Here is a 25,992-nt window from a genome sequence, read left to right on the forward strand (position 1 = left end):
TGTTCATTCGGGAGGGTAGAGCTACGTCAGGGATGTAATAAAACACCGGGATTTCTTACATGTAGTTGGTGCTACGCCGGGCACGGAAAGTGCTAGTTAACTTTATGTAGCCCATGTACAATGTACATGTGCATGTACTGTACGTACTACATGTAAGGAATGGGGCTGTCCAAAAAGTACGCACACCCGAAAGGGGGGAGGGGGGAGGGGAGTTGGTGCCGTTGCGTACCGCGTACACCATGTGTACAGAGGGGAGGGGTTCAAGCAAGTGCGTACGTACGCCAGTATTGTAGTCGAGTCACCAGGGTTGAGTCCGAGTCTCACGCCTCGAGTCGAAGTCTCGAGTCGCAAACCTCGATCCGAGTCCGAGTCACGACTCACAAACCTCGAGTCCGAGTCACGATTCACAAGTCGAGTCCGAGTCACGATTCACAAGTCATGAATCAAGTTGTTCAGCCAATTATTCTAAGTGTATCAAACTATGGAGGAACATCCATGATCAAAGTTGTAAGTTTGTCTGGTTGACTCCTCAGTGGATATTTAGCCGTACATAAATAGGCGAAGTGGAAAATGTGCAACGCGACGACGCTCCACCCATGCAAACCAGTGATAGCACTGGTGTACACAATTTTCTACGGCGTAATGAAGATACACGACTCGACTAACGAGTCACCAAGCTCAAGTCCGAGTCATCGTGGTCGAGTATGGGCCATTATCCAATGTGACTCGACTCGAGTCCGGGTCCTGGACTCGAGTCATACAACACTGCTGTACACAAACCAGAACTTTGCCTTTAATTAATCTTCATCATATCAATACACTTTCTCAAACAAATAAATACCAGGATCAGCTTTTGTGTGTCGAGGAACCATTTAAACACAGTATCCTCCACCGTCCACCCCACCATTTATCCTCCTGTGCCAACACCCATTTCATGTATTAGTAAACTGCAGCAGTACTCATGACACAAAGATTGCCAGCGTCTTCCGGAAACGTACAGGTGCCCTCTACGTACATAAGAGAAAAAAGGCACCGGGATTTTTTTTTTATTCAACAACATCTTTGTTCAGATGCCAAGTAATTATTGTTTTAATAAGCTTTTGTAATTAAAAAAAGAGGGAAGACTGTGTCTCCAACGGGGATACGCAGCTGTAGCCCCCCACAGCACACGCCAACTGGACCACTCATTTGAAGAAAGATATGGGACGAAGAGAACCCCCCGCCTTTGTGTTGGTCATTGTTGATCGGAATCTCAGGAATTCTTTACAGACTTCTTGGGGGATGTGTTAGGTAGCAATAGTCTACAGTGTGTATTGGGATTGGACAGGTAAGGGGGGGGTACCCCTCCGTCCCATATCTTGCCTGGTATAGGACCACTGTCCGTGATGCCCCGGTGAACTGACGGCTGTGTGACCGACATGCCCCCCCCAATAAAATTTCCAAATACCAATCAGGGAGCACAGTTTGTAACAAAATTTGCACTTTCACTTATCACAACCACTGCTGTCGGGTGCGGCCCTGGCTTTTCCAATAGAAAAAAAACGAAGCTTTCATTAATTTACTCAGACCCTGAAGCCCATATAATGCGAGCCGAAGACAATGGCAACATTTAAAGGAGACATGAAATTGGATTTTAATGACTTCAATCCGTGTTGGAAAGCTTTGCTTCCTTTGTAATGATGCTATGATTTTCCATGTCTTTTGTGGCAAAAAAATTAATTAAAAAAGAGTGGGATTATTTCAGACCGTCACAGCCGAGAATACACCCCCCAAGAACTGAGCTGTCCCTGGCCCGACTTGGCATGCATATAAAATACTAATTATCAGTACAAATGTGGAATTCAAGTTAATCCATATGTACAGTTCAGTTGTTACGTCTCATTTGACGTTCAAGGCCATACGTGTGCCAGCCCGTGTATATTGAGCACGGTGGAAACTAAACGTTTTGGGCTGACCGGCAGCGAGCGCCGCGCAAGGATGGTATGTCCGATTTTCACAACATTTGTGTCAAAACTTGTACTGACTTCGTAGGATAAGAAGTCACTGAAATTCTCCTGAATGACAGCTTGGCGCCCAAATATGATCTGCGACGATACCGGGAAAATGTGAAGGAGCGGATTCCGCCCTCAGGCTGGCTCTTGTAGGGTTCAATTTTCCTGATAAGAGCTCTTCAGGACCAAAAACCACTATATAATATACATGTACATGTACTTGCAGTAAGCAGAGGGGAATCGGTGCAATGGAGCATAGAGCGACGCTGGTGAGATATCAGAACGGGCACCTGGAGGTGAACACATTTTACTGAAAGGGCATGGAAGCAAAACGCTTGTAAATGTGTTATGAACCTTTCCAAAACTTTCAGGGGTATTACGTAGGAAGACAGTCTTCCACACAAGACCCCTCGCCAACCCGCTTCGTATCGGCATCGGTGATTAAAATGTGAGGCGATACTGGCTGGACTGAAAATGCATCTTGCTCGCGACCGGCCACTGTCTGCAGGACTGTGAGCAGGATGCTGCGGAAAGGTACGATACAGACACTACGATCTTGGAAGTTCCTCTTCTATAATATGCCCAAAAAATACAAATTAATGAACTTAAAGTAATACGAGGTAAAACGTTGCACATAATAGGCCTGAAGAAAACTTAACAGTTGTGTAGACATGAAATTTAGGGGGAAAAGATAAATGAGATGAAAAGGGCCTGCGACTGGAATAAAAGTAAAAATTTCAGAAAGTTTTTTTGGAGAAGAATCCACCCCCCCTCCTTTTGCTGATATTGCTGCAGTTCATTTTTTCCTTCCCTTATTGAGCTTTCATGATTTTTTCTTAGCAATGTCTTGTGGTCATTTCGATACCAGCCTTGTAAATATCACAAGTATAACCGTTCCCATGCGGGGCATTTTATTTGTGAGAGGGGCCAGCCTTGCAAATGGACACTAAGTTTTCCTCTTCATGCAAGCGTGCTGATGACCAGTGTGTGACCTTGAACTTCAAATGACCGGAACAACAAAATCATAGGTCAGGATGAATTGAATGAGTTTTTACAAATCAGACATGGAGCACCCGAATTCTGGGGGTGGGGGTAGATCCGCTCCCCGGCTGTGAGATGAGCCGAAAAAGGGGCTGGTCTCTAGAAACTTCATTGTCTAGAAATAATTTTATAAGCGCTTAACAAAATCACAGATTATTACATGTTTTGTTTTGTTTGAACTTAGAAACTATTTGGTAATTGTCTTCTTTAAAAATGACCTATGCCACGTAGTGAACAGAGTGAAAACTTTAAATTTTGTCTCGCAAAGGAATCAGTAATAATGATATAAATTCTGCTTCAGGAGTCATGAAAACGCAGTTGAGACAATATTGACAGTTTTTTACAGATTTGTGAAAGCACAACACCACCAGAGCAGTTTTTAATCACTACAAAAGGTATTTGACCGCAAAATTAAAACCATGTAACATTTTGTCTTCAAATATGACGGGCTTTGAAAATTGAAGTTCGGCTTAACAAAATAATATTGTGCCAGGTGGTCTGCTTTGAAGAGGCATTTTGTAACATGAAATCGGTTGCAAATTACTTCACACGGTCAGAATCATCGAGTCTGGTATCCAGACTAATTTGGTGTTTGAGGCGACAAGGCATTGTTCGTCGGTGAGGGCGCTCTACTGCAAGCTGGTGTCTGTGAGACCCACAGACGGGTTATTTATGTCTATGGTGAGACCCACAGACATAGGTTATTTATGTCCATGGTGAAACCCACAGACATAAACGCATAGACTGCCGGTCTTGCGCGTAAAATCGTGATTTTGAAAAGTATGGGTAAACAATGAACGAAGCGACGGATGGTAGTACGTCCAGTGCGCATTTAGGCCTACATTGCCTGTATTTTTTACGTGTACTTCCAAATGCGTTCACCTTTTTTGCTCTTCGGTGGGCCTACTGCTATCTCTTCTTTTCAAATGTTGCGACCGCATTGTTTTGAATCCCTATTGGCCAGGTTAAGTCAATAGAGGTTTTTTTTTTACACTCGAAAAATGGCTTCATATAATTTTATGGCTGGAATTCTTTAACTGTGCGTAAATTCCCTATACCAAGGGGTGAATTTGCCCATAGTTTTGATTTTAGTCGGGCGCCGCGCAGATCACGAAAACCCTCTCTAGTTTTGAATAGGACTTGGCGGTCTACGTAGGTCACTGGTACCAGAGTATCATCTGCCGCCTCGTGGTCTTTGATGTATGGCTGATGCGAGGTTTCGTGAATCTTGAGCTGCACTATTCTTGGTCGTACACTGAAATAGGGACTTTGTGTACAAGAAATGTGAAATGTACAACATGTACTGAGGTCCATTTCGCGAGATGTACATGTTGGAAATTCGCGCCTATAAATTGAATTTACCATTTTTGTCAGTGTCCCACTTTTCCCATTTTGCTCTCCCAGTTACTCCCGGATGCATTCAGACGAATATGACATATTTAGGTTATAGTTTTTCATATCCATTGAGATGTTTTATGACCCAAGTCTCACAATATTGCCCCTCCAGGAGTTTGCAACAGTTTGACCAATCAGCTCAGTGAGCGAAATATGTCACGTTTGGCCTTGTGATTGGCCAACACGTTGCAAACTCTTGGAGGGGCACTACTGTGAAACGTCCGTATTGCAAATAACGTGAAAACATAATGTAGGTTAGGCGTCACAAGAGGAAGCAGGGGCCCTTGTCCCATTCCCCCAGAAAAAATCTGTTCGTTGCTGATGAATGCCTCCCCATAAATCCCCCCTCTCCATGCCCCCTTAAAATGGCGACGCCCATGCGTGCCAACACCTAAATAATCATCAGCTGCAATAATAACAACAGACAATTTGGTCAGCTGAAGAACCTGAAAAATTTATTCATTTAATCCATTTCTTTACCCAGGGTATGCCCAAACAGCTACAAACTGGTTTCCATTGGGGCCCTGCGATCATTGCAAGTTAAAATAATCGTTAGAAACTCACAACGAAAAGTAAAATTGATAAATACGACAAGCATCAATATTTACAAATACAAACCACTAAAATATCATACACATGTGGACATTTAAATAATCAAGGCATTAGTTAAATACTGATCACGGGATGGGCAAAAAAACCCGTAAAAGCCCTATGGGAATAAAGAACACGGGGAAACTCCCGATCCGGCTACTATGAACATTTACAACTTCATAGATCAGCATTTTGGACTACACAGCACTGGCCATGGCATTCCGTAGTTCTGATTTAGATGTCCCTAAGGAGTCTATACTTCTCAGTTTCTCTGGCAAATTGTTCCATGTTTTTGCACCACTCACCGCAAAACTTTGAGCATAGCATGGCTAAAGGGACTTCAAGTACCTTGTCAACTGAGTATCTTGTTTCACGAATCTATGTGAATGGCAAAAACAGATTTGTCATATACAGTACATAGGAGTGGATTTGTTTAGACATTTAAAAGCATGTAGATCTTAATGTAATTGTGGTAAATTACTTGGCATTTATTGTTTGATTGGTATTAAAAACATCCCAAGCTTATACTTCAAAGTAGGACTACAGTGAAGTATTGGTGTAACAATACATTACATTCAGTGGCCTAGCTAGGATTTTACTAGTGGAGGGGTGCGGAGGGGGCACCAGCTTTCCCTGTCGGAGAGAGAAAAAAAGAATGACCCACAAGGGATAATGAAGATACAATTCAAAAAACCGACAATTCAAATAGAGCAAAAATGTTTCCTAACTCCCTAATGCTGTTAACTGATCAATTTTCAACAGTCAGCTTCCTCCATCGTGAGAATCGTACATCTGCTCATTGGATGTGATGAAAAAGAAAAAAAAGTTAAATTTCTTGTCGAGAGAAAGAATACAAAATACAAAAGACACACTAAAAGAGACTACGCGCAAAATAACGAAGCGCAAAATAAAAGTCAACAAATGCGCCATGGAAAGATAGCATGAACGACTATCGAAGAGAAAAAACTCGAACGAAAAGAAAATAAGGATAAAGACAGAAAAGCGACAATGAAAAAACTACACATGCAGAATATTTATAAAAATAAAACATAAAACACATAAAACAAAACCCAAACTCCCAAAGAAATACTACACAGCAAAACAAAACACAAAGCAAAACAAAAACGACAACGAAGAAAGTTGACCAAACTTGTGCTAACTTATCGGGTTCCTACGTTTCCTTATTTGTCAGAAGTTTGCTTCATACAGTCCTGAGCAACAAGAGGAAACACTAAAAAAGAAAAAAACTTTAATTCGAAATTAAATTCATGAAACTAAATGCCAGACCTTTAACATAACGATATATACAATACAATAAACTAAACACTATCGGTAGGATCGAAGGCGAGCTCGAAAACACCGATCAGAAACGCGTCACAAAAAGAAAAAAAAAGTTTATGAATAGTTATTCAAATGGAAATCGAGATGGGATTAAAATCTCACATTCAGAAAGAGTGTACATTCAGGGCTGGATCCTGGAATTTTCCATGGGAGGGGTCAGGCCAAAGATATTTGAATATCTCATTTTTGCGGACAAGAGGAAACGATGATGAAACATTAAACATTTGCATACACTGTTTACAATGGTAATGGTGCGCTTACATTATTTTTTATTTTTTTTTTTACTTTCTTGTGTTTCGGGGGGGGGGGATCTGACCCCAACCTCCTGGATCCTCGCCTGAAGTTTTCCGCTCAAAGTAATCAGAAATACATTCGAATTCGTTTGTAAAAGTATGTGTTTAATTTCGTCATTCAGTGTACAACTACACCAATCGTCGTTCAGTTCGACACCCCGTGAATCAACAAGGCTTCTACGCTTGATTCTTCGTCTCTTTCCTGTTCATGTGCTGATAATTTAGCACTTTCTGCATGTACAGTGATAATCACATAACGGTTACGATGGCAAAAACATCTTTAAAGCCGCGACAACAGAAACAAAAGGAAACGTTCTATTGCTTTTCGTTGTTAGATTTTGTGTGATAAGTTTTTTTTAAGCAAGAAATGATTCAAACTGACATTTATGTTTTTCGGGAAAATTTGAAAACAACAACGAAAGTGATTTTCAGGTGGTCGACTATGTTCTCTGCCATAGTTACCGTGGTCCAAATAAGATTGCAGGCTTTCAAGTTTACCTTAAGATGGGACAATTAGTTAAAGTTACGTCATTCGTCTTAAGGGTGTTCAATTATGCTGTCGGTTCTTGAAATTCCAAATCAAATGGAAATAAACCTTCAGAGGGTGTTTACCCTTCTGGATTTTTCTGTTTCTTGGTTTGTTCATTTTGCTTTAGTTTTAAGTATTGTAATAGCAGATGTTTTTAATTTGTTAATTGAAAAAAAGGTTACAAATATTTTGTCCTTCTTTTAATCTCCATCTCAAAAGTAGGTTCTCTCAATTCCATCACTTGAACTCTTTCGCCTAATAGGTGACTGAGTCTAGTTTGGAATATGTGGTCCAACTGTGGCCAAGTTTTTCCGTGTGTTAGATACCTTGTTACAATTAATTAATCTGGTAATTGGTCAGTTTCCATCATCCACAATTTCAAGAGATCCTTGGATACTGCCTTTGGAAGCCAAGTTTGATCAAATCTGTACGGTCTATGCTGCCATGTTGATCTGCAGTGCTTGAATTTAGCAATCAATTAGACGAGAATAAGAGTAGTTAAAGCTGAATTGTGAATAAAAAATGATTTTTAACAACTACCTTCAAATTGAAAAAAAAATTATTCGAAAGAGCAAATAAATAAAATTAGATTTCTTCGCTTGCATTTTTAATGATATTTGTTTATTGGTGAATCCGAATGGCCAAGCTTAAACAGGTGAAAGCTGAATATGAATATTAATGTCCATATGTACACTTTTAAATTGAGTGACCACCTTTTTAAATTCCACTTTACATCTGAACGATGAAAACTGTTTTAACTCCTTTTTGGATTGAGCATTTTGAAAAGAACTTTTTTCTTTAACATTTAAACAGGTTGACTCGTTTCCTGACATCTGAAGGTACCATTTCTGTGACCGTCCTCGTCTATCAGGAAGGAGGCTGTACATATTGTGACACACTGTTGCCTACCTCGCGATTCGGGGCAAGCTTTTGCACAGCGACTCCCACTTTCTGGAATGGGCAGGTTCCTTTGTGCCCTTATTAACCACTCTTGTAACGCCATCCCATTCAGAAAAATGTGTATAATTCTTAGCGATATACAGTTAACTGGACATTCTTAAAAAGCCTGTCAAAGAACGTACAGTTTACTGGACCTTCTAAAAAAATCTGACAGAAAAAGCAGTTGTGACATTGAGGTTATTATAACGCCAAACACATCGAGAAACGCATTTAACAAAGTTCACCGTTTTAGATGTTCTGCAGGTTAATGTTCCCTCTCTGAACTTTTAGGTTAATGGTGCGCTAATATTTTCAGTTGTGATATACTGAAGGAGAAACCAGTGGTGCAGTTAGTATTTACTAGTAGGGGCATAAGGGGGCACCATGGAGGGGCAGCTTTCAGTGGTTTTTTTGGGGGGGGGTAAGCTTTTGTTATCCTTGTTCAATATCCGTTTTTTAGTGGGGGCACCCGGAATTTGTGGGGTACGTCCCCCGCACCACCCCCCCCCCGGTGGCAACGCCACTGGGAGAAACACTTACTGTTTTCCTTGCACTGGTGTTTATGTAACAGGGACGGGGACCAGTCCCGCTGTTCAGTTTAATCATTGATCAGTGCATATGGAGGAAGGAATCAGTGAGACCTCTAAGCCTATTTTGTGTAATTGAGATTGGTCACGTAAACGTGACTCGCAAAGCCCGTACACAGTTTGTGTGAGCAGTCAGGTACCAGGTCAGGCCCATTGTGCAACGAGCCAGGGCTGCGGCTGTGATGTTTTCCCCTATTGCCACCATGCTTCACCAGCTAGCTGCAGCCGTAAACACATCCTACGGCCTATGCTTAAAGTATACGATGCATGACATCATAATAGTAGAGTGAGAGGTAAGTGAGTAACTTCCAGGTAGGACCAGACCCACTTAAAATTTTGTACTTGTAGTTCCATATACGGAAAACGACAATTTCCCTTAAAATGTCATTCTCGCAGTCGGAGGTTATTTATTGCATTCATGTCTGCAGCAGTGCAGGTCTGGGCTAAGTCTCCATTCCTTCCTATCGTAGGCCTAGGCCCCTACACCACACGTGATCATAACTATAAGCCTCAGTGACTAGGGATTTGCATGTTTTCCTCCGTTTTTGCTGCAACAGATACAAAATAGGGCCATGGGAGTAGAGAAATACTCTGTGATCAGAGATAGGGCCTAACTGAAACATTTTCGGTACAGTGTGGGAGATATTCATAGCACATAAATAGACCTAATGGAATTTCAGGCACATTTGATGTACATGTAATGTAGCCAGAACTGTGGGGTCCGATGTCCGCAGCTCTGGGGTTAGGCCTAGTACATGTTGGCTAAAGCCCTAAAGGTTAAGTAAAGAGTTTACTCAATAATTCAGATTCTCCCCATAGACCATAGGCCTAACACAGTAACAGTATTTTTCCCATGAGTTTAGAGTGTGAAATATGGAATAGCCTCCTATTGACCAATCAGAGAAAAGCATCAAGACTTAATGATGTCATCCAGACCACGAGAATAAGTCTAAGTTACTAAAAGCCATTCGAAAGTGATAACATGTCCTAAAAGGGGAAATTTAGCTGGGAAAATCCCCAAACATTTACTTGGATAATAATACTCCGGCAAGTCCCTCGTTTATGGAACTCTTTCCACTTTGCCTACTAAACAGTTTGTGGAAAGAATTCTATATATGGACACCGTTTGACACCCTGTGCACAAATCCTATGATGTCTGAATTTTTTTCCTTTGGTGCTTGGCACGATTGGCCTATGTGCACGGTCGCCCAATTGCGCTTGGCGATTGGTAATGCAATCCTGTAATGAGATTTCCAACTTCATAGGGCTGAGTCAATGCAAATAATTCACTATTTGAATATCTGACCTTCAGTTTGATTGGATATCCAAATATTCGGTTGTATGGACCAGCAGATTGTTGATGAACAAACCATATACAAAATCAGTTGCAATAATACACATAATTGTACATTATGATCAATATAGCTTCTCTCCTTTAGGAGTATCTCCAGCCATGATTTAGCAAGATTTAAGAAATGAACAAGATTTCTTGCCCTGTTGAAAATTGCTATACCTTTTAAATTATTTCATTAATAGCTCACTTTTGTAATTGTTTCAAGTTTTCAACATTTTTTCATTTAAAACAAAAGAAATTTTCCCCTCCTTTTCTGAATTTTGCATTCAAATATTCAAATTTGAAAAATAATATTCGAATATTCGGCAATCGATTGAATATTCGGTTATTCAGATATTCGGCACAGCCTGACAAGTTTACTTTCCATTTGTGAAACAACCGTGAAGTAGAAAGGAAAGGCAATTGCCTGATGGCAGAATTATCAATAAGAGTTCCTTAACCCTAACCCTCCTGAATCCTTCACCTGTTGGAGGATTGAGGAGGGTTAGGGATAATGTATATACTTCACTCCCTGTGCACAAACCCTATCTGCCTGTGACTACACGTAATATGAGACTTGCCTGAAAACTTCCAGGCCTTAAGTGTTTTCTGTGTGAATACCTGAATGTTTTCCCTGCAGAATGTGACTTTTTAGGTCATGGTCTTGCCTTCCAGTGGGGTCCCTATATATGGATTCTTTCCAAATGGTCATGCAGTAAGGTTTACTGATCACCTGATCGTACAGATCGTACAGATCGTGTACATTGACCGATCACACCCAACATCACCGTGATAATGTGGCACTGAGCTGAGGGTTTACATGTACATGTAGCTTTGCGTACGGCCCAGATCATATGATCATAACCTACCACAAGTCGATATAGGCCTAGACGTAGACCAGGACATAGTAGGCTTAGTAATAGCAGGTCTACTGTCTTCAACCATGAATCTTTGACTTGGGCCATGATTTCAAATGACCAGTATCTGAGACCTAAAATCATGTCCAGTTTTGTTGTACAGTAATGTTAGGCTTACTTTGATGTTGTTGACTCTTCATAGAATTTTTACACAGCCAAAGACATGGCATCAAAGTCCTTTCCCATAATAGTAACTTAAATGCATTCTTTTCTCCTGTACAGATATCACCTCACATCTCAGTTCTGCAAGACGAAAACATCCCTTGTTATTGAGGACCAGCTGCCTTAACGTCAGTGTGTTGAGATGCCTAACACCCAGTACTGCCCTGGCAACACCAGCCTGGTGCCCGTGTGGGTGGACCATGGCCTGAGCCGCTGCTTCTTGGACACAGTCGTCTCTTCCGTTCTCCTCTTCATCCTCCTGGTACCCGGGGGCATCCAGATCCTGCTTTTCCTGCGGCGGGCGGTGCTTGTGGAGCAGCGGTTCCTGGTGCGGCCGCTGTGGTTCCGTCTGCAGGTGGCCCTGTCAGTGGTGATGGTGTTGCAATATGGCACCAGGCTTGCAGTGCTTGGAATACTGGGTTGGTATGAGCAAGGCTTTAAAAGCATTGGAACAGTCGTACACTGCTCCATATTTGAGCAAAACTCTGTTACATATAGTAACTTCAATATTCTCACAAGGTTTAATTAATAGAAAAAATACCTGCGCACCTTTGCAGCCACTTTCATTGTTACACAGTGCTCAGTTTCTCAGGATTATACATGTAGGTGAACCTTATACAGATTTACAATTTGGCAGTAATGGGCTTTGATGCTTCCAGAAAAGAATGTGCCTTTGGTTTTTTGCTCAGTGGAGGATTCATCAGAAGGATTGCGGAAGCTTCTTGGCAAGAAAACCTGGGGAGTTAAGGGTTGGCTATTTGAAACTTAGTGCCAACTTCTGTTTGGCCAGCAATGTTATCTGTTCCCAGGCTCATGGAGTTTAGGGCTGCCCACTGGTGCTGTGACAAAGTGGAAGTACGAGAAGACCAACAGATATTTGACCTATTGTTTTGTATTCAGGCAATGAGGACCATAGAGTAGATCTCTATGGCTACATGGAGCTCAGCGCCTGCTTCTGCATGGCCTGCTATCTTATCTCAGTTGTCATCCTGTCCATGGAGCGATCCCGGACCATGCTGCGACGTCGTCAGTCCGGCCATGGCTTCGTCCTCCTCCTCTTCTGGGCTCTGGCCTTCGTCAATGAGAACCTCGCCTTTGTGTCTTGGGTGAGCCCCCACTGGTGGTGGGGCTTCGACAGCGATGTCAAGCGGGCGGAGCTGGGGCTGTGGGTGGTGCGCTATGTCTGCATACTGCTCCTTTTTGCCATTGGGCTCAGGGCACCGGGCTTGCCGCGGAAGAGCTACGCCTTGCTGATAAATGAGGATAGGGACGAGGAACAAGAAGTTGTAAGTACTGGTGGTTAATAGTTTAGCCCCAATAACAAGTATTGTCATTGCTACAATGATTGCCTCATATAACAAGAAGTGAGTACTGGTGGTTAATAGTTTAGCCACAATAACAAGTATTGTCATTGCTATAATGATTGCCCCATATAACAAGAAGTGAGTACTGGTGGTTAATAGTTTAGCCACAATAACAAGTATGGTCATTGCTACAATGATTGCCTCATTTAACAAGAAGTGAGTACTGGTGGTTAATAGTTTAGCCACAATAACAAGTATTGTCATTGCTATAATGATTGCCTCATATAACAAGAAGTGAGTACTGGTGGTTAATAGTTTAGCCACAATAACAAGTATTGTCATTGCTATAATGATTGCCTCATATAACAAGAAGTGAGTACTGGTGGTTAATAGTTTAGCCACAATAACAAGTTTTGTCATTGCTATAATGATTGCCTCATATAACAAGAAGTGAGTACTGGTGGTTAATAGTTTAGCCACAATAACAAGTATGGTCATTGCTACAATGATTGCCTCATTTAACAAGAATTGATTACTGGTGGTTAATAGTTTAGCCACAATAACAAGTATTGTCATTGCTACAACTTTTGCCTCATATACACGCAACAAGAAGTTGTAAGCACTAGTGGTCAATACTTTAGCCACAGTAACAAATATTGTCATTGGTACAACTATTGCCTCATACAATGGAATTACTAGTGTGTGCCTGAGATGTTCACCTTTCTGTACTGCAGATTTGAAGTTAGGCTTTAACGTCTTGACCTTGTTTATTGGAAAACATGGATGAAAACAACATCTGTATGCACTTCTGTGTGTTAATCCCACGCTTACTTTTCCTTCATGTTTTTCCTTTTTAACTTTTTGTGAAAGTGCGTATTTTTTGTTCAGTGGTTTTTTGGTCTGAATTTAGTACGACTGAACATTAGAATATTCAGTTCAATATTCCAATATATTATTTGACTTGACTCAGCCTCAGGCGCTGTGTTGAGGATAATTAGCCTGTTTTTGTATATTTTGATAGCCCCTGCTCAATGCCGAAGCCTCATCAGCTGGCCAGAAGTCCACCTGGGCCGATGCATGGACCAAGACCAAGATGGTCTTCCCCTACGTCTGGCCCAAGGGCCATTACCTACTGCAGCTGCGCATCATCGTTTGTATCCTCATTCTCGTGGCAGCGCGCATCGTGAATGTGTATGTGCCAGTGTTGAATGGAGAAATCGGTGAGTGGGATCTTGTGCGTGACGGTCTGCAGCTTTGCCGACTCTGATTGGTGCCTTGGATCCAACACTGACTTAAATTGAGATTTGTCTGTAAATTTTGCCACGCCTGAGTGAAAAGGAGGCACCTGAATGCCAATGTTTCTCTGTGACTTACAGTGGATGTTGCAAAACTTGGTGAGAAAGCTGCATCAAGTGTGAGCCTTGTGCCACAAATTTCTGCAAAGTACTTATAGTGAATTGAACAAAAAAAGTTGCTAAGTTGCAAAATATTTTAATCATTCTAAACATTTTGGACAAAGAAGATCACAGCATTTACAATGGCTGTTCCATTGCAACATGATCAGTAAACTGGCAAGCGAATCTCAAAGTTCGTTTACTGCCAAACAAGTTTTTCATTACCATCCAAAACCAAAGTTGTGCATATCTTGTGTGAACCTTGATACAGTAAGTTAAAAAAAAAAGCAAGAAAGTTACATGTACGTGTACAATACAAACAAAACGACCAACTAGTGGTTGATGAGAGGCCTTAACCCTAACCCTCCTCAATCCTCTTGGTCAGTCATGCATAAATTCAGCCTGATTTTTTTTTTTAATCAACCGCACTACTCAAGAATGCCGTTTGCACTGCCTCAACATAATGACAGGAATTGCCGGAGGATTTTGAAGGATTGAAGCAGTAGGCACACCTCCAAGTAACATTTTCAAGAAATTTTGGAGGATTTAGGAGGATTGAGGAAGAATCCAATTTTTTTTAACCCCAAATTGGAGGATTGTGGAGGATTGAAGAAGGTCCCTAGCAAAAAGGACCTAGGGGGGTTAGGGTTTTAAAAATGTTTTATTTACAATCTGTGACACACAGGCCTCGATCTCCCATGTCACTGGCACACGACATAGTTAAAAATAAACTTCTGTTGTGACTAAAAAATCAGTGAAACTGATCATTGCAGATGACATTACATTGATTACATCTACTCGTGTAATGTGTTGAGCAGTGATGAACACAATTAGACTGTAAAAGCATCTCATTTCCAATCTGTATAGTGCAATTTCTACTTGTCTTGCAATGCCTAACTGATTGCGTAAGCTATGCCACATTGTGTGGCTCAGTGTTCACAGTAAAGTGTGGCACAGATGAAGTTAGGCTATTGCATGATGTTTTGTGAAATTGGCTGCAGTGCCCATGGGAAGAACCTACACCTATGTGGGCTTTTCACTGAAATGAAAAGTACCAGTAATCCAGCATGCTGTGTATCAAACATGTGTAAATCGGTGAACACATGGTGTGGAAGTTCCATAGGACTTCGTTGGTAGATGACCAAGCCCCCTTCTCCTTTTCAGGAACAAAGTCAATAATACAAACACGTATGTACATCTACACATGGTGTGATCCTATGATGATGAACAAGTAGAGTGGTGTCAAACAAAAAACCTGGATGGCACCATCTGGATCATTCAACACTTTGTAAACTGAATTTACTATTTTTCATTTCCTCCACAGTGAATGCCTTGACGCCTCAAAATAAGGGCGGTAAAGTGCAGTTCCCATGGCAACTGATTTCCATTTATGTCTCCTTGAAGTTTCTACAGGGGAGTGGTTCAGGTCTGTGAAACAGTCAACCTTTGTGTTGTGGTCATAAGTTACATTGCCAAGTGGACTTACGCTCAAAGCTCGGCTCTGGCTCTGACTTCTTTGTCACTTACCCACCGAACCTTTGCATGCTTTCAGTGTTTGAAACGGATAAAGAAAGACTTCCATGGAACTTGATTGTAATTTCCATAGATAGAGTAGAAATTGTAGGAAGACATTGTCAGTGTGAACCTTGAGTCAGTCACCCCCAAGTGAGGCAAAGCCAAAAACAGAGACAGAGCCAGCGTTCACTTTTGTCATTACTTGCCCAGTTATTTTGATCTTCTGTCCATGAAGAAAGCACAAGTGATAACTCTGTGCTATTGAATTACATGTAGACCGGTACAGGGTGCCCTATAGAATAAGGCCCTGTTGAAATACATGTAAGTTATCTGCAGCTGGGTGTAGCATGTGTGCATTGGTTTCTATGAGTGATTGTATATGTAGCTGGGAATACCTTGTGCCTGTGGGAAGTTTATGGCCACTACGGGTGGGAATTTATGTTTAATTTGAAAAAATGTATTGAAAATTTTTCCATACCATTTAACATATAAATGTCCCACCCTCACCACAGTGTCATTGAAAACTTTACACACAACGAATTGTATACAATGTAAATAGTTGACACAAAGTTCCGTTGATGAATTCATGGTAGTCCTTTGATATGAATGAGCAGTGAAGTGTTCTGAAAATCAGATTACATTTTACGGGCATCACATACAATAAAAATGAATGCCAGATTGCATCAATCAAAAGGTCAAACCTCTAAAAGGGGCAGTTCCATTTAACGTTTGGGAAAATCTGTAAATGGATCGAAACTATTTTATGGCCATGCCACCTCATGGAGTAAACATAGTTGAAGTTACAGCAAAGGATGAAATCTCATTCCCACAAATCCCACAAGTTCATGGGAACCCCGAGCACCATAGTTTCCATCTGGTCTTCTGATCGTTCTCTGATCTTTTTTTGCTCGCAGCTGGTATTGGTCTCTTAAGCAACGCTCGCACCTTCATTTGGATCAAGGTATCCCAGTACACCACGAAGAGCATCATGGTTCGCCTCTTCGGGCATCTGCACAGGTATGCGAGGGTCGGTAGGCCCAGATTATTTTGTGGGAGGCTTTACTGATGACTCTGTATACAAAAAAATTTTGCCTTGTGGCAGTTATGCCATCAACCTCTTTTCCACTAAAGTAGAATTAGGTGTCATAGAAATTAAGCCTGGAGTCTACCCCCTGAGTCCGGTTGTAAATAATGTGTATGTGTATATGCACAAATGTGTGACATGTCGTTGCCTGACACTTTTCGGCAAATCTTGAAATGTGATAAATATGTCCTGCTCTGTTGCAATGCGGGCGACTTACTGTACCGTGTGCCACCAAGAAGTCATGACGAGGCCATTTTCCAAGTTTATGGTTGGCAAAAGTGTGGCATTTATCTACAGATTAGTTTCTTTTTTTGAGTTTTCAAATTATAGAAGCAATAGTCTGCAGCTTCATGAACGCCCTCCCTTCAAAAAAATCTTAATAAGCTATTTTAGAGTTAAATTTGAATAAAATCTGGTTTACCGAGTTGTCTGGTTGCATAAAAACACAACAATTTGAGTTCCTTTTTTCAAGATGTATTTTTGCGTTGGGGAGATGTTAATTGTATATAATGGGTTTGCCCTTACCCAACGTATATTAATAAGCACTGTATGCTCAGTGCTTGTCCGAGAGCTTGCGAGAAAACCTCACAAGCTTACTCGGGTGGGACTCGAACCCATGACCTCCTGCTTACTAGTGCAGATGTCTTAACCTAGTAAGCAGGAGGTCGTGGGTTCGAGTCCCACCCGAGTAAGCTTGTGAGGTTTTTTTCGCAAGCTCTCGGACAAGCACTGAGCATACAGTGCTTATTAATATACATTGGGTAAGGGCAAACCTGTTACGTATAATTAACATCTCCCCAACGCAAAAATACATCTTGAAAATAGTTCGCGGTACCCGCTGCTTCATTTGACTCGGACCGGCCAGCCGACCCCGGCAAGCTCGGTGGTCGAGTGGTTAAGACATCTGCACTAGTAAGCAGGAGGTCGTGGGTTCGAGTCCCACCCGAGTAAGCTTGTGAGGTTTTTTCGCAAGCTCTCGGACAAGCACTGAGCATACAGTGCTTATTAATATACGTTGGGTAAGGGCAAACCCGTTAGGTATAATTTGAATTCCCCAGACTAAAGACACTATTGCTAAATCTTGTGATTTGGGGCAAGCTTTTGCATAGCTTCCAGCATCTCTGGAATTGACTGGTTCCTTTGTGCCCTTCTCATCCATTGAGAATGGTGTATTGTTACAGGGTGTCTCTTATGTAACTAAAAAGCTTGCCCCGAATCTCGAGGTATAGCAACAGTGGTTTTAGTATGGAGAATTCAAATTGCGATGTTCATGTGAATTTCAAGAACTCATTGTACTAGATTGTATTCAAATTTAACTCACAAAAGGCTTACTAAAACTGGTGCTCAAAATAATACCAATAAAGTTGTCCTCTTTTTGATAATTTCTTTGTGGTGCATGGTATTCAGAATAGCTCATACTCAACCTAAACCTTGCTGTTTGCTGATTACTAAACAGAGAATCTTTATATTTCATTCTGGAGGTGATGTTTCCTGTCTGTCTTGCTTTCACAGCCTTTCCCTTAAATGGCACCTAAACCGTAAGACCGGCGAGGTTCTCCGCATGATGGACAGAGGCACCACCAGCATCAACAGTTTACTGAGGTTGGTAAAGTCACACTTTGGGCCAGAATCAAGGACAATGAATTCACACTTAGTCAGAATGGGAAACAGGTCGCATCAGTGCATTATTAAGCGATATTACTTTAGCATTCATCTACATATTTGACAATGTCACATTTTGTGGCTTCTCTGACGTAAGCTTGCACTGATTTTGAGAAAAGTGATGAATGTATTTGAGGGATTAGCAAATCTTATTCTGTGGTAAGTGTCCTCCATAACTACATGTAATAACACAATCATTGAGGCAGGATGTCAAAAGTCAAAAATGATCCCTTTCAAGTGTATGCTGTGTGGCTGATTGCACTGTGAATCGCTTGTATAAATATGCGGATTTCCATACGTACAAGACACTATGTGTTGTTCAGAATTGAAACTCTGTCTTTTCCTTGCTTGGCATCTCCCACAGACGATGACATCTCTGTACTCTCTGTTTCAGTTACATCATCTTCCAGATTTTTCCCACTATTGTGGACATCATTGTTGCCATTGTCTATTTCGTCACCTCCTTCAATGCCTGGTTTGGGCTGATTGTCCTTGTTGCCATGGTGCTGTACATCAGTAAGTGCTACCAAAGAGTGAAAAAAAACAACAGATATTATTTTTATTTGTGTTAATGAAGCTGGAGTAATATGCAATTATGTCCTTTTTTTTGGAAAACATAACATCGTATTTTCTTACCCAAAATAGCTGCCGCGGGTGGGTTCTTTTTCTGGAAATTCTTCGTTATTACAATTTATTAATGACACAACCAAGTATGATTCATTTTTATATCCACCGCGGAAATAAAAAGATGTCTTCACCCTAACCCGCTAGGGCCCTTTTACTAGGGCAGATCCTCAATTCTCCAAAACCCTCTAATTGCCCAACTTCAAAAACTGCATTCATCCTCAATCCTCCAAAATCCTACATTTTTTTTGGCTTAAGCACAAAACGAAAGGTACCTGATTATCCTCCAAAATCCTCAATCCTCCAAAATCTTCCATTTCCTTGCTTTGTGATTTTTTTTGTCTGTTTTTGTTTTTTGGGAAGGGGGAGGGTTGGGCACATCAGGTTGGTTGCTGGGCTGAAGTTGGATGTTTGCAATGTTGGCTAACGGATTTACTTTGTCATAAACAAAGCAGACGTGCCTTTGTTTTAACACACTGCAGTTGAGGATTGTGTAATTTATGACCAGCAGCAGTGAACAATGGAACACACTGTCCTTGGGTACATATATATTGTAAACAGTATAATACGTGACCATATGCACCACCGTGTGATTGATTTTAGTACTTCATTCACCATTCATCCCCAATCCTGCTTTTAAATGATCATTGATCCTGAATCCTCCGAAGTCCTCCAGCCTTTAAAACACTGTTCATCCTCAATCCTCCAAAATCTTCCAATATTCAAATCATCATTCTCCTGAATCCTCCAAAATCCTCCAAAATCACCTGGAGGATTGATTTGGGTTAGGGTTAAACAAGTGCACGCCTCCTCTGTGGGACAAATGAGAAAAATTGTTTGTGCTTACTTGTCATCCGGCGTCAAGTTGTTAATATAGCAAAGAGGTTATCTACTTTGAGATCCTTATTTTGGAAGTTATCCAAGGGAGTTTATTTATGCATTTTGCACCTTTACAATTCCAGTTGCCACGGTGGTCATCACAGAATGGAGGACAAAGTTCAGACGGGAGATGAATCTGGGAGACAATAAAATGAAGCAGAAAGCTGTTGATTCCTTGCTCAACTTTGAGACGGTAATATTGTCGAAGTTGATTTTCTTTTCAACCACTTCATACCGGGGCATTTTTCAATGTTGATGATGCTGGGCCGGCATGACTATCATTTTTTCCGTTTTCAAAATCCTTCAAAAATTCATCATTTCATTTAACGGTCTTCTATAGCTGCACGAAGTAATCTTTAGGTTGACAGGTGAGCTTCATTGATGCCCCAGTATTTTTCAGCCAGGACTGCAGCCTTGTAAACAGAGCCCAGATTGTGTCTTTTTTTCACGAACCTGGCTCAGTGCACTGCTGACCTCCTCTCAATAGATTAGCGTGCAGCGGTGCTGTGTGGCTCATCGCTGCCTCGGTGGAGTGCTTTTGTCCCTGGTGGTAATCCGCTCACCCTCAATGCCCCAAACCCTGGTATACGGTTTCAAAACAAGGCTGGATTATCACCACTTTTGAGAGTGAAAAATGTCGGTAATGCCCACCAGCCTGGTCTTTTGTTCGGAGTACGGTCTTTTGTTACAGGGCCCTGTTTCCTTTGTCCGAGTTCGGAGACCCCAGCCACGCATATAAACCATACGTCTCCGATTCCGGAGTCCCTGGCAGGAAGTGGTTTATAACAATTGCTTTATTCCCAGAAACTATTGGGCCCTTACCTTTAAATTTTCCAATTTTGTAACTGATAACTCAAAGATTTTTGAGATATAATCTTCAAGTCATTATTAAAAATTGTCAAAACATACAGGGTATATTGCCTTGAGCATAGCTGATTAACTTATAGAATACAGCAACTTACAGAATATCTTTACAGTAGATTAACTATAAATGAAATATACTTACAAGTGGTTTATCTTTTTACACAATTCCCGAAGAGGTGATTACATGTAACTGTGGAATACCTGTGCTGTTGATTAACTTACAGAATATTCTAACAGTTGGTCAACTGAAAGGATACCCAAGGTTACATTTCATTATTACAGAATATCCTTTTCTGTTGATGGAAGTTATTAGTTTACTGTTTCTTAATCTGTATTGTAGGTCAAGTATTATGGAAATGAGGACTTTGAGGTAGGTGTATATGATGAAGCCATCACATCCTACCAACGCAGTGAATGGAAGTCCATCTCAAGCCTTGTTCTCCTGAACTCTGGCCAAAATGTCATCATCTCATTGGGCCTTGTTGTCGGATCTTTGCTTTGTGCCTACTACGTCAGTGTGGCCAAACTCACGGTAAGCGTAAAAGTGTGGTGATTGTAAAACACGAGTCCAGTCTAATCCTGGCGATTCACAATACAGTGCGCCACCAAGAGTTTGCCACAGAAGGGCCACTTCTCAAGTTTACTGTCAACATGCTGCCGCGATAGAGCACACTTTGGGATATAACTTGGGGATATTTGATTGACTTGTCCCTTGCATCACACCAAACCATTATTTTGACTACCTAACCAACAGTGTTCTAGCCACGGTGGGCAGTGCTGGGTGGCACCCCCGGTACTGCAAATTTTAGCCCAGCATTCGGGGTTCAATTTGGATTTTCAAAAAAATGAACTGAAATATTACTGAAACTGCAGAGATGCCACTTTGTATGATTTAGGCGTAATTTTTACGATTTGTTTAGTTTGTTTACGACTGTACGATCCAGACTCAGACTTTTTTCGACTTCAAACTTGAAGGTACAAAACCATATAGTTGTGTATAAACTCTACGTAAGCTACCGGTAGCACGGAGCCGGCCTTGTAATGCGCGCGTCAGAAATGTGTTGCTGGCTTCCCGCACTTGGTGCATACACGCTGTGTGAGTAGTAATAGAAACTAGTGTGGTTAAATCATCCATTCGCCCCGATTAACGCTATGAAGCACTGGGGGTGAATAGGCACGATCACAATGTGATTGTGTACGTCCATATGATTTGTACATGTACACTGTACATGTACACACGTGTGGCGAACATCATGATTATGCTAAAGTTGATTGTCGCAGTGGAGGGCTGTCGAGGATTTAATTCTTGGATATTTGGTGAGCAACTGACTTGTTTAGCACCTTGGCAACAAGTGAGCTGAAGTTCAGGGACAAATTCAAACGGGCCATTGCAAAATCTTGTTGTGGAGAAGGGTACGTGTTTGCAACGCATGTAACTGTAACACAACATTGCCCATGCTGGATCTTACAACACCGAGAACTAGAAGCACATTTATAGTTAGGCCAAGAAAAAATAGTACTGCTTCCATTTAAATAGGGTCAGTAGGTAATGATTTTTTGACATTTTTTGGGGGTTGATTGAATCAGACGAAACTTGCCAAAAATTGCCCCTAAAGTGATTAAATAAAAACTTACCAGAATTAATGTGGAAATATAATCAACAATTAATTACAATTCACACTTGCACAATGCTAGTCAGGTAAATACAAGTGTTAATACAAGTGGCGTGACAAGAAGTTGTTAACAGGTGTTTCTTTTGAAAGAAAAGACGACAGAATTTTTTTTGACTTTTTTTTCTAATTTGCTGATGAAAAGTCTCAGGGCCGCGGCGAAAATTTAGGGTCAGTCGGGAAACCGGAACTGGAAGTGCGATAGGATTACACTTTTTCATTTTGAAATTTTGGCATCTCTGATTAAGTGTACCAATTCGATCGTATTTCAAGCATCAGAAAGCATTGAGAACTGCGCTCACTACGCTCCGCAATCCAAAAATTTACCTGCCACTAAAATGGTCCTAGCTAGAACACTGCTAACCACCCATTCACAATAAGCAATTTTGAATTTTCAACCAAGGTAAACAAACATTCTGAGATATTGAAGTTTCCTGCGCACAGCGCAGTTAACAAATCAGACTTTGTTGACTATTCATTCCTTAATGTACTACAAAAAAGCCTCTCCTTGACAATCTATTGGTGGCACACGGCATTGTGAATTGCCCATATTAGTTTACACACTGTGGAATGCAGTAAAGCATTCTTTGTACACTGTACTTGATTCAGGTGCATTGCCATGTTAGGAAAGGCCATTAGGTTACACGTAGCGCATTCTTGTTCATGGTTTTGGGTGTGTGTTTTGGTCTGGCAGCAAATTGAGCCCCATTTTTATCCAAATTTCCATGCTTGTGCCTGCTTGTTCATCCTCACATACCTTTAACCACTTGCTACTGGGTTGTTTGAAAAATACAGTGCAGATAATCAGGACTTTTTCAAGATTTTCAGTTTTCAGACTTCTTCAAAAATTCATCATTTCAACGTTTACACCCACATGAATACTCCCTGATGGCCACTCTAGTCTGACAGACAAAATCTATTGACACCCGAATATTTCAGCCAGGCCTGCAGCTTTGTAAAAAGAGCCCAGATTGTGCGGTCTTATGTAACTTTCTTTTGTTCACGAACCTGGCACAGTGCGCTCCTGACCTCTTTTCAGTAGGGGCCAGATTAGCGTGCAGCGGTGCTGTGTGGCTCATCGCTGCATTGGTGGAGCGCTTTTGTCTCCGGTGGTAATCCACTCGCACTAAATGCCCCAAACCATGGTATACTGTTTCAAAACAACGTTGGATTATTTCCACTATTGAGAGTGAAAAAATGTCCATAATTCCCAGCAGCCTGGTCTTTTGTTCCAAGTACGGTCTTTTGATACAAGGCCCAGTTATCTTTGTCCGATTTCAGAGACCCCAGCCACGCGTAAAAACACACTGTGCCCGAAAACGGAATCCTGGGCGGCAAGTGGTTAAATGGCATAAGTAGCCACGCAGTTTGTTTGCGTAGTATTCATTTAGTAAGAGCAAAAATGTGACAACTTTTGTTAACTTTAATACCGCATATCTTGAGTAGACAAGGATGAATCTCTCAATCACATTTTTGCAAATGGAACATTTCGATTGGTGCTTTTTTGTTCTATGCCCTCCAATGCTTTATGAAAACATGCCTTGCCATGGAAACACCCATGACCCTTTGCAGCCTGCCAGAAAAAGGCTTTGTGATTGGTCAGAAGATGTGAACCCAATGGTCTATCCATCCTGTACAACATATTCAGTCAAGGGCAGTAGTTGGTAGTTTGTCTCATTGTCATGTCACGCATGGTGATGACAGTGGCACTTATTTAGTCAAATGTTGTATGTCAGGATTGTGAAGTACTGTGTTAATAGTTAGATCAAAGTTGCACATAACCAGGCATGAGATGCCTCACATACAAATAATATCTGTACCAGCAACATCTGTCTTTGACTGTGACAGGATAACCTTACTGTGAGCTCAAGTAATCAGTATCGATGATGCAAAATTGTCTGAGAAGCAGTGACTGTGATAAATGTTTTCTTATTGGTTAACGTCTTTCTATCTTCACAATGTTGGGACAGGTTGGTGACTACGTTCTATTTGCTTCATACATAATCCAGCTGTATGGACCACTCAACTACTTTGGAACCTATTACAGGTACTAAATGTGTCTTTGAAGTGTATGTAAATGTCATAGTGGAAGATGTTGTCAGTTTGTAAAGATGTAAAAAGTTGGTTGCTGACAAGTGTGACAGGTTGTAGTGGCTGTGTCTTATGAGCCAAAGGAGGACACATTGCATGCTCACATAGTCATACCGTACATTGCTGTCCCTTAATACAGTTTAAATATAAGACTGTCCCACATACACCCGAGAGTGTCCCACACACTTACATCGTATGTGCAACGAATAAAAACTTTCTTCTGAGGACATTTATGCATATGGTTTCTGCTTGCCACAGTCTTCAGTCATAATGAATTAGGAGGGCATACTAGTTTGTGCAGTGAATGAGCTGCTCATTTTCCGTTGAGTGAGCACAAACCTGTTCCTTCTTTGGCATGAGAGAGATGCACTCGTGGATTCACATCTCATGGAAATGCCATGCAGTCAAGCATGACATCAGTAGCATCAGAATGTGTTTGAAATGCGGCAGACCGTGCATTTCGCAAGGCGTTTTCAAACAGTCCCATCGTTATTACCTCAAGCAAAGTTTGCCTTAATTGTAATGGCTGTTTCACTGTAATTACATGCATAAATGGTGTGATTGCGATGTAACAGTAATCACTGCTAACAGACATAATATTTCTCTTTTTTAATTGAATTTGGTCAGGATGATCCAGCAAGCATTCATTGACATGGAAAACATGATTGATCTCATGAAGGAAAAGCAAGATGTAAGTTGCATCATGTATTTGGATCATGAATGCGAAATCTAGGTTTTAGTGGTCGCATGTCTTTTTTTTATTACGAACTAATCTCTAACTCCATCATCATTGTATGAGAAATGGATGACGTAGTAGTCCTTAAACTCTCAATGGGCAGTAAACGTGGAAAGTAGAGAGGCTGATCTCCTCATTTTTCAGTCCTGTAAAGTCCTTCCAATCCTCTTATACATATACCCAAAGTATGGTTTTCCGTTGTACGTGGTGGTGAAAAAGTTTCTACAAATGTTTATAGATAGCACACGCCTGTGTATGTCAATGTGGGTCCTGCCTTTTTTTTATCCAATGTGTCTCAGGTGGCAGACATTCCTAATGCCAAGGATCTGGAGGTCAAGAGAGGAATGGTGGAATTTGACAACGTCAGTTTCTACTACAATGAAGAGTGAGCACCTGTTTGTCTGTTTTAGAGAGATGCAGCTTTTCTTGGGATCAACCAGTTTACTTGCTCTCTCATTTTCTCCACGTATGCCATTAGAAATTGAAACGTTTCCAAGGATGGATTTGCACCTAGGGGGAGATCAATTAATTTTTGATTTTTCTTTTTTTTTGGCCTGCCCGACATGTCCGAAATTAATTGATCTCCCCCGGCACAAATCCATCCTTGGAAATTGCTGTTTGCGGTACCTGCTGCCACATCTGACTCTAACCAGCCAGCCGACAACAGCAAACTCGGTGGTTGAGTGGTTAAGATGTCTGCACTAGTGAGCGGAAGGTCGTGGGTTTGAGTTTTTCCTTTAATACTTCTATAATATTTATATTTTCAGAATTTGTCGACTACAAACATGGATACTGGTGAATAAAGACAAAAAATTGATCATTCAGTAAGAAATCCTATAAAGCATTGTGTTTCCAAGCGCCTCACTTTATGAGCTTTTTCTCAAAAAGTGCTTTTATTCAATCCGAACATGTGGATATACAGATGTCTATGTATCTCCAGTACACAGTGCACTACAGGGCCATTCATATATCAAATTATAGGGTTTGACGTACAGTATCCAGCCATATCAAAAACTCATAACTTCTGGCAAATTATTACCCATTTTTCTA

At 41.1% G+C, this 25,992-nt stretch overlaps 1 protein-coding gene across 2 annotated transcripts in view; it reads left to right on the forward strand.

The window, feature by feature from the left end:
• Positions 1 to 8,665: 8,665 nt before the first annotated feature.
• abcb6 (ATP binding cassette subfamily B member 6 (Langereis blood group)) overlaps positions 8,666 to 25,992 on the forward strand; it is a 28,589-nt gene continuing 11,262 nt past the window's right edge. For both annotated transcript variants that reach the window (XM_022252557.2, XM_022252558.2), the window contains exons 1-13: positions 8,666 to 9,000; positions 11,180 to 11,538; positions 12,020 to 12,405; positions 13,445 to 13,643; positions 15,142 to 15,243; positions 16,247 to 16,349; positions 17,929 to 18,018; positions 18,473 to 18,594; positions 19,665 to 19,774; positions 20,786 to 20,977; positions 24,086 to 24,162; positions 24,834 to 24,897; positions 25,242 to 25,327. In XM_022252557.2, the coding sequence (XP_022108249.2) occupies positions 11,262 to 11,538; positions 12,020 to 12,405; positions 13,445 to 13,643; positions 15,142 to 15,243; positions 16,247 to 16,349; positions 17,929 to 18,018; positions 18,473 to 18,594; positions 19,665 to 19,774; positions 20,786 to 20,977; positions 24,086 to 24,162; positions 24,834 to 24,897; positions 25,242 to 25,327 (1,808 nt within the window). In that variant the 5' untranslated portion in view covers positions 8,666 to 9,000; positions 11,180 to 11,261. The remainder of the gene's footprint in view (positions 9,001 to 11,179; positions 11,539 to 12,019; positions 12,406 to 13,444; positions 13,644 to 15,141; positions 15,244 to 16,246; positions 16,350 to 17,928; positions 18,019 to 18,472; positions 18,595 to 19,664; positions 19,775 to 20,785; positions 20,978 to 24,085; positions 24,163 to 24,833; positions 24,898 to 25,241; positions 25,328 to 25,992) is intronic.

Source organism: Acanthaster planci, linkage group LG17 (assembly GCF_054643075.1).
Source record: "Acanthaster planci isolate LZ-2023a linkage group LG17, COTS_SCS, whole genome shotgun sequence".
In the NCBI taxonomy this organism is placed as follows: domain Eukaryota; kingdom Metazoa; phylum Echinodermata; class Asteroidea; order Valvatida; family Acanthasteridae; genus Acanthaster; species Acanthaster planci.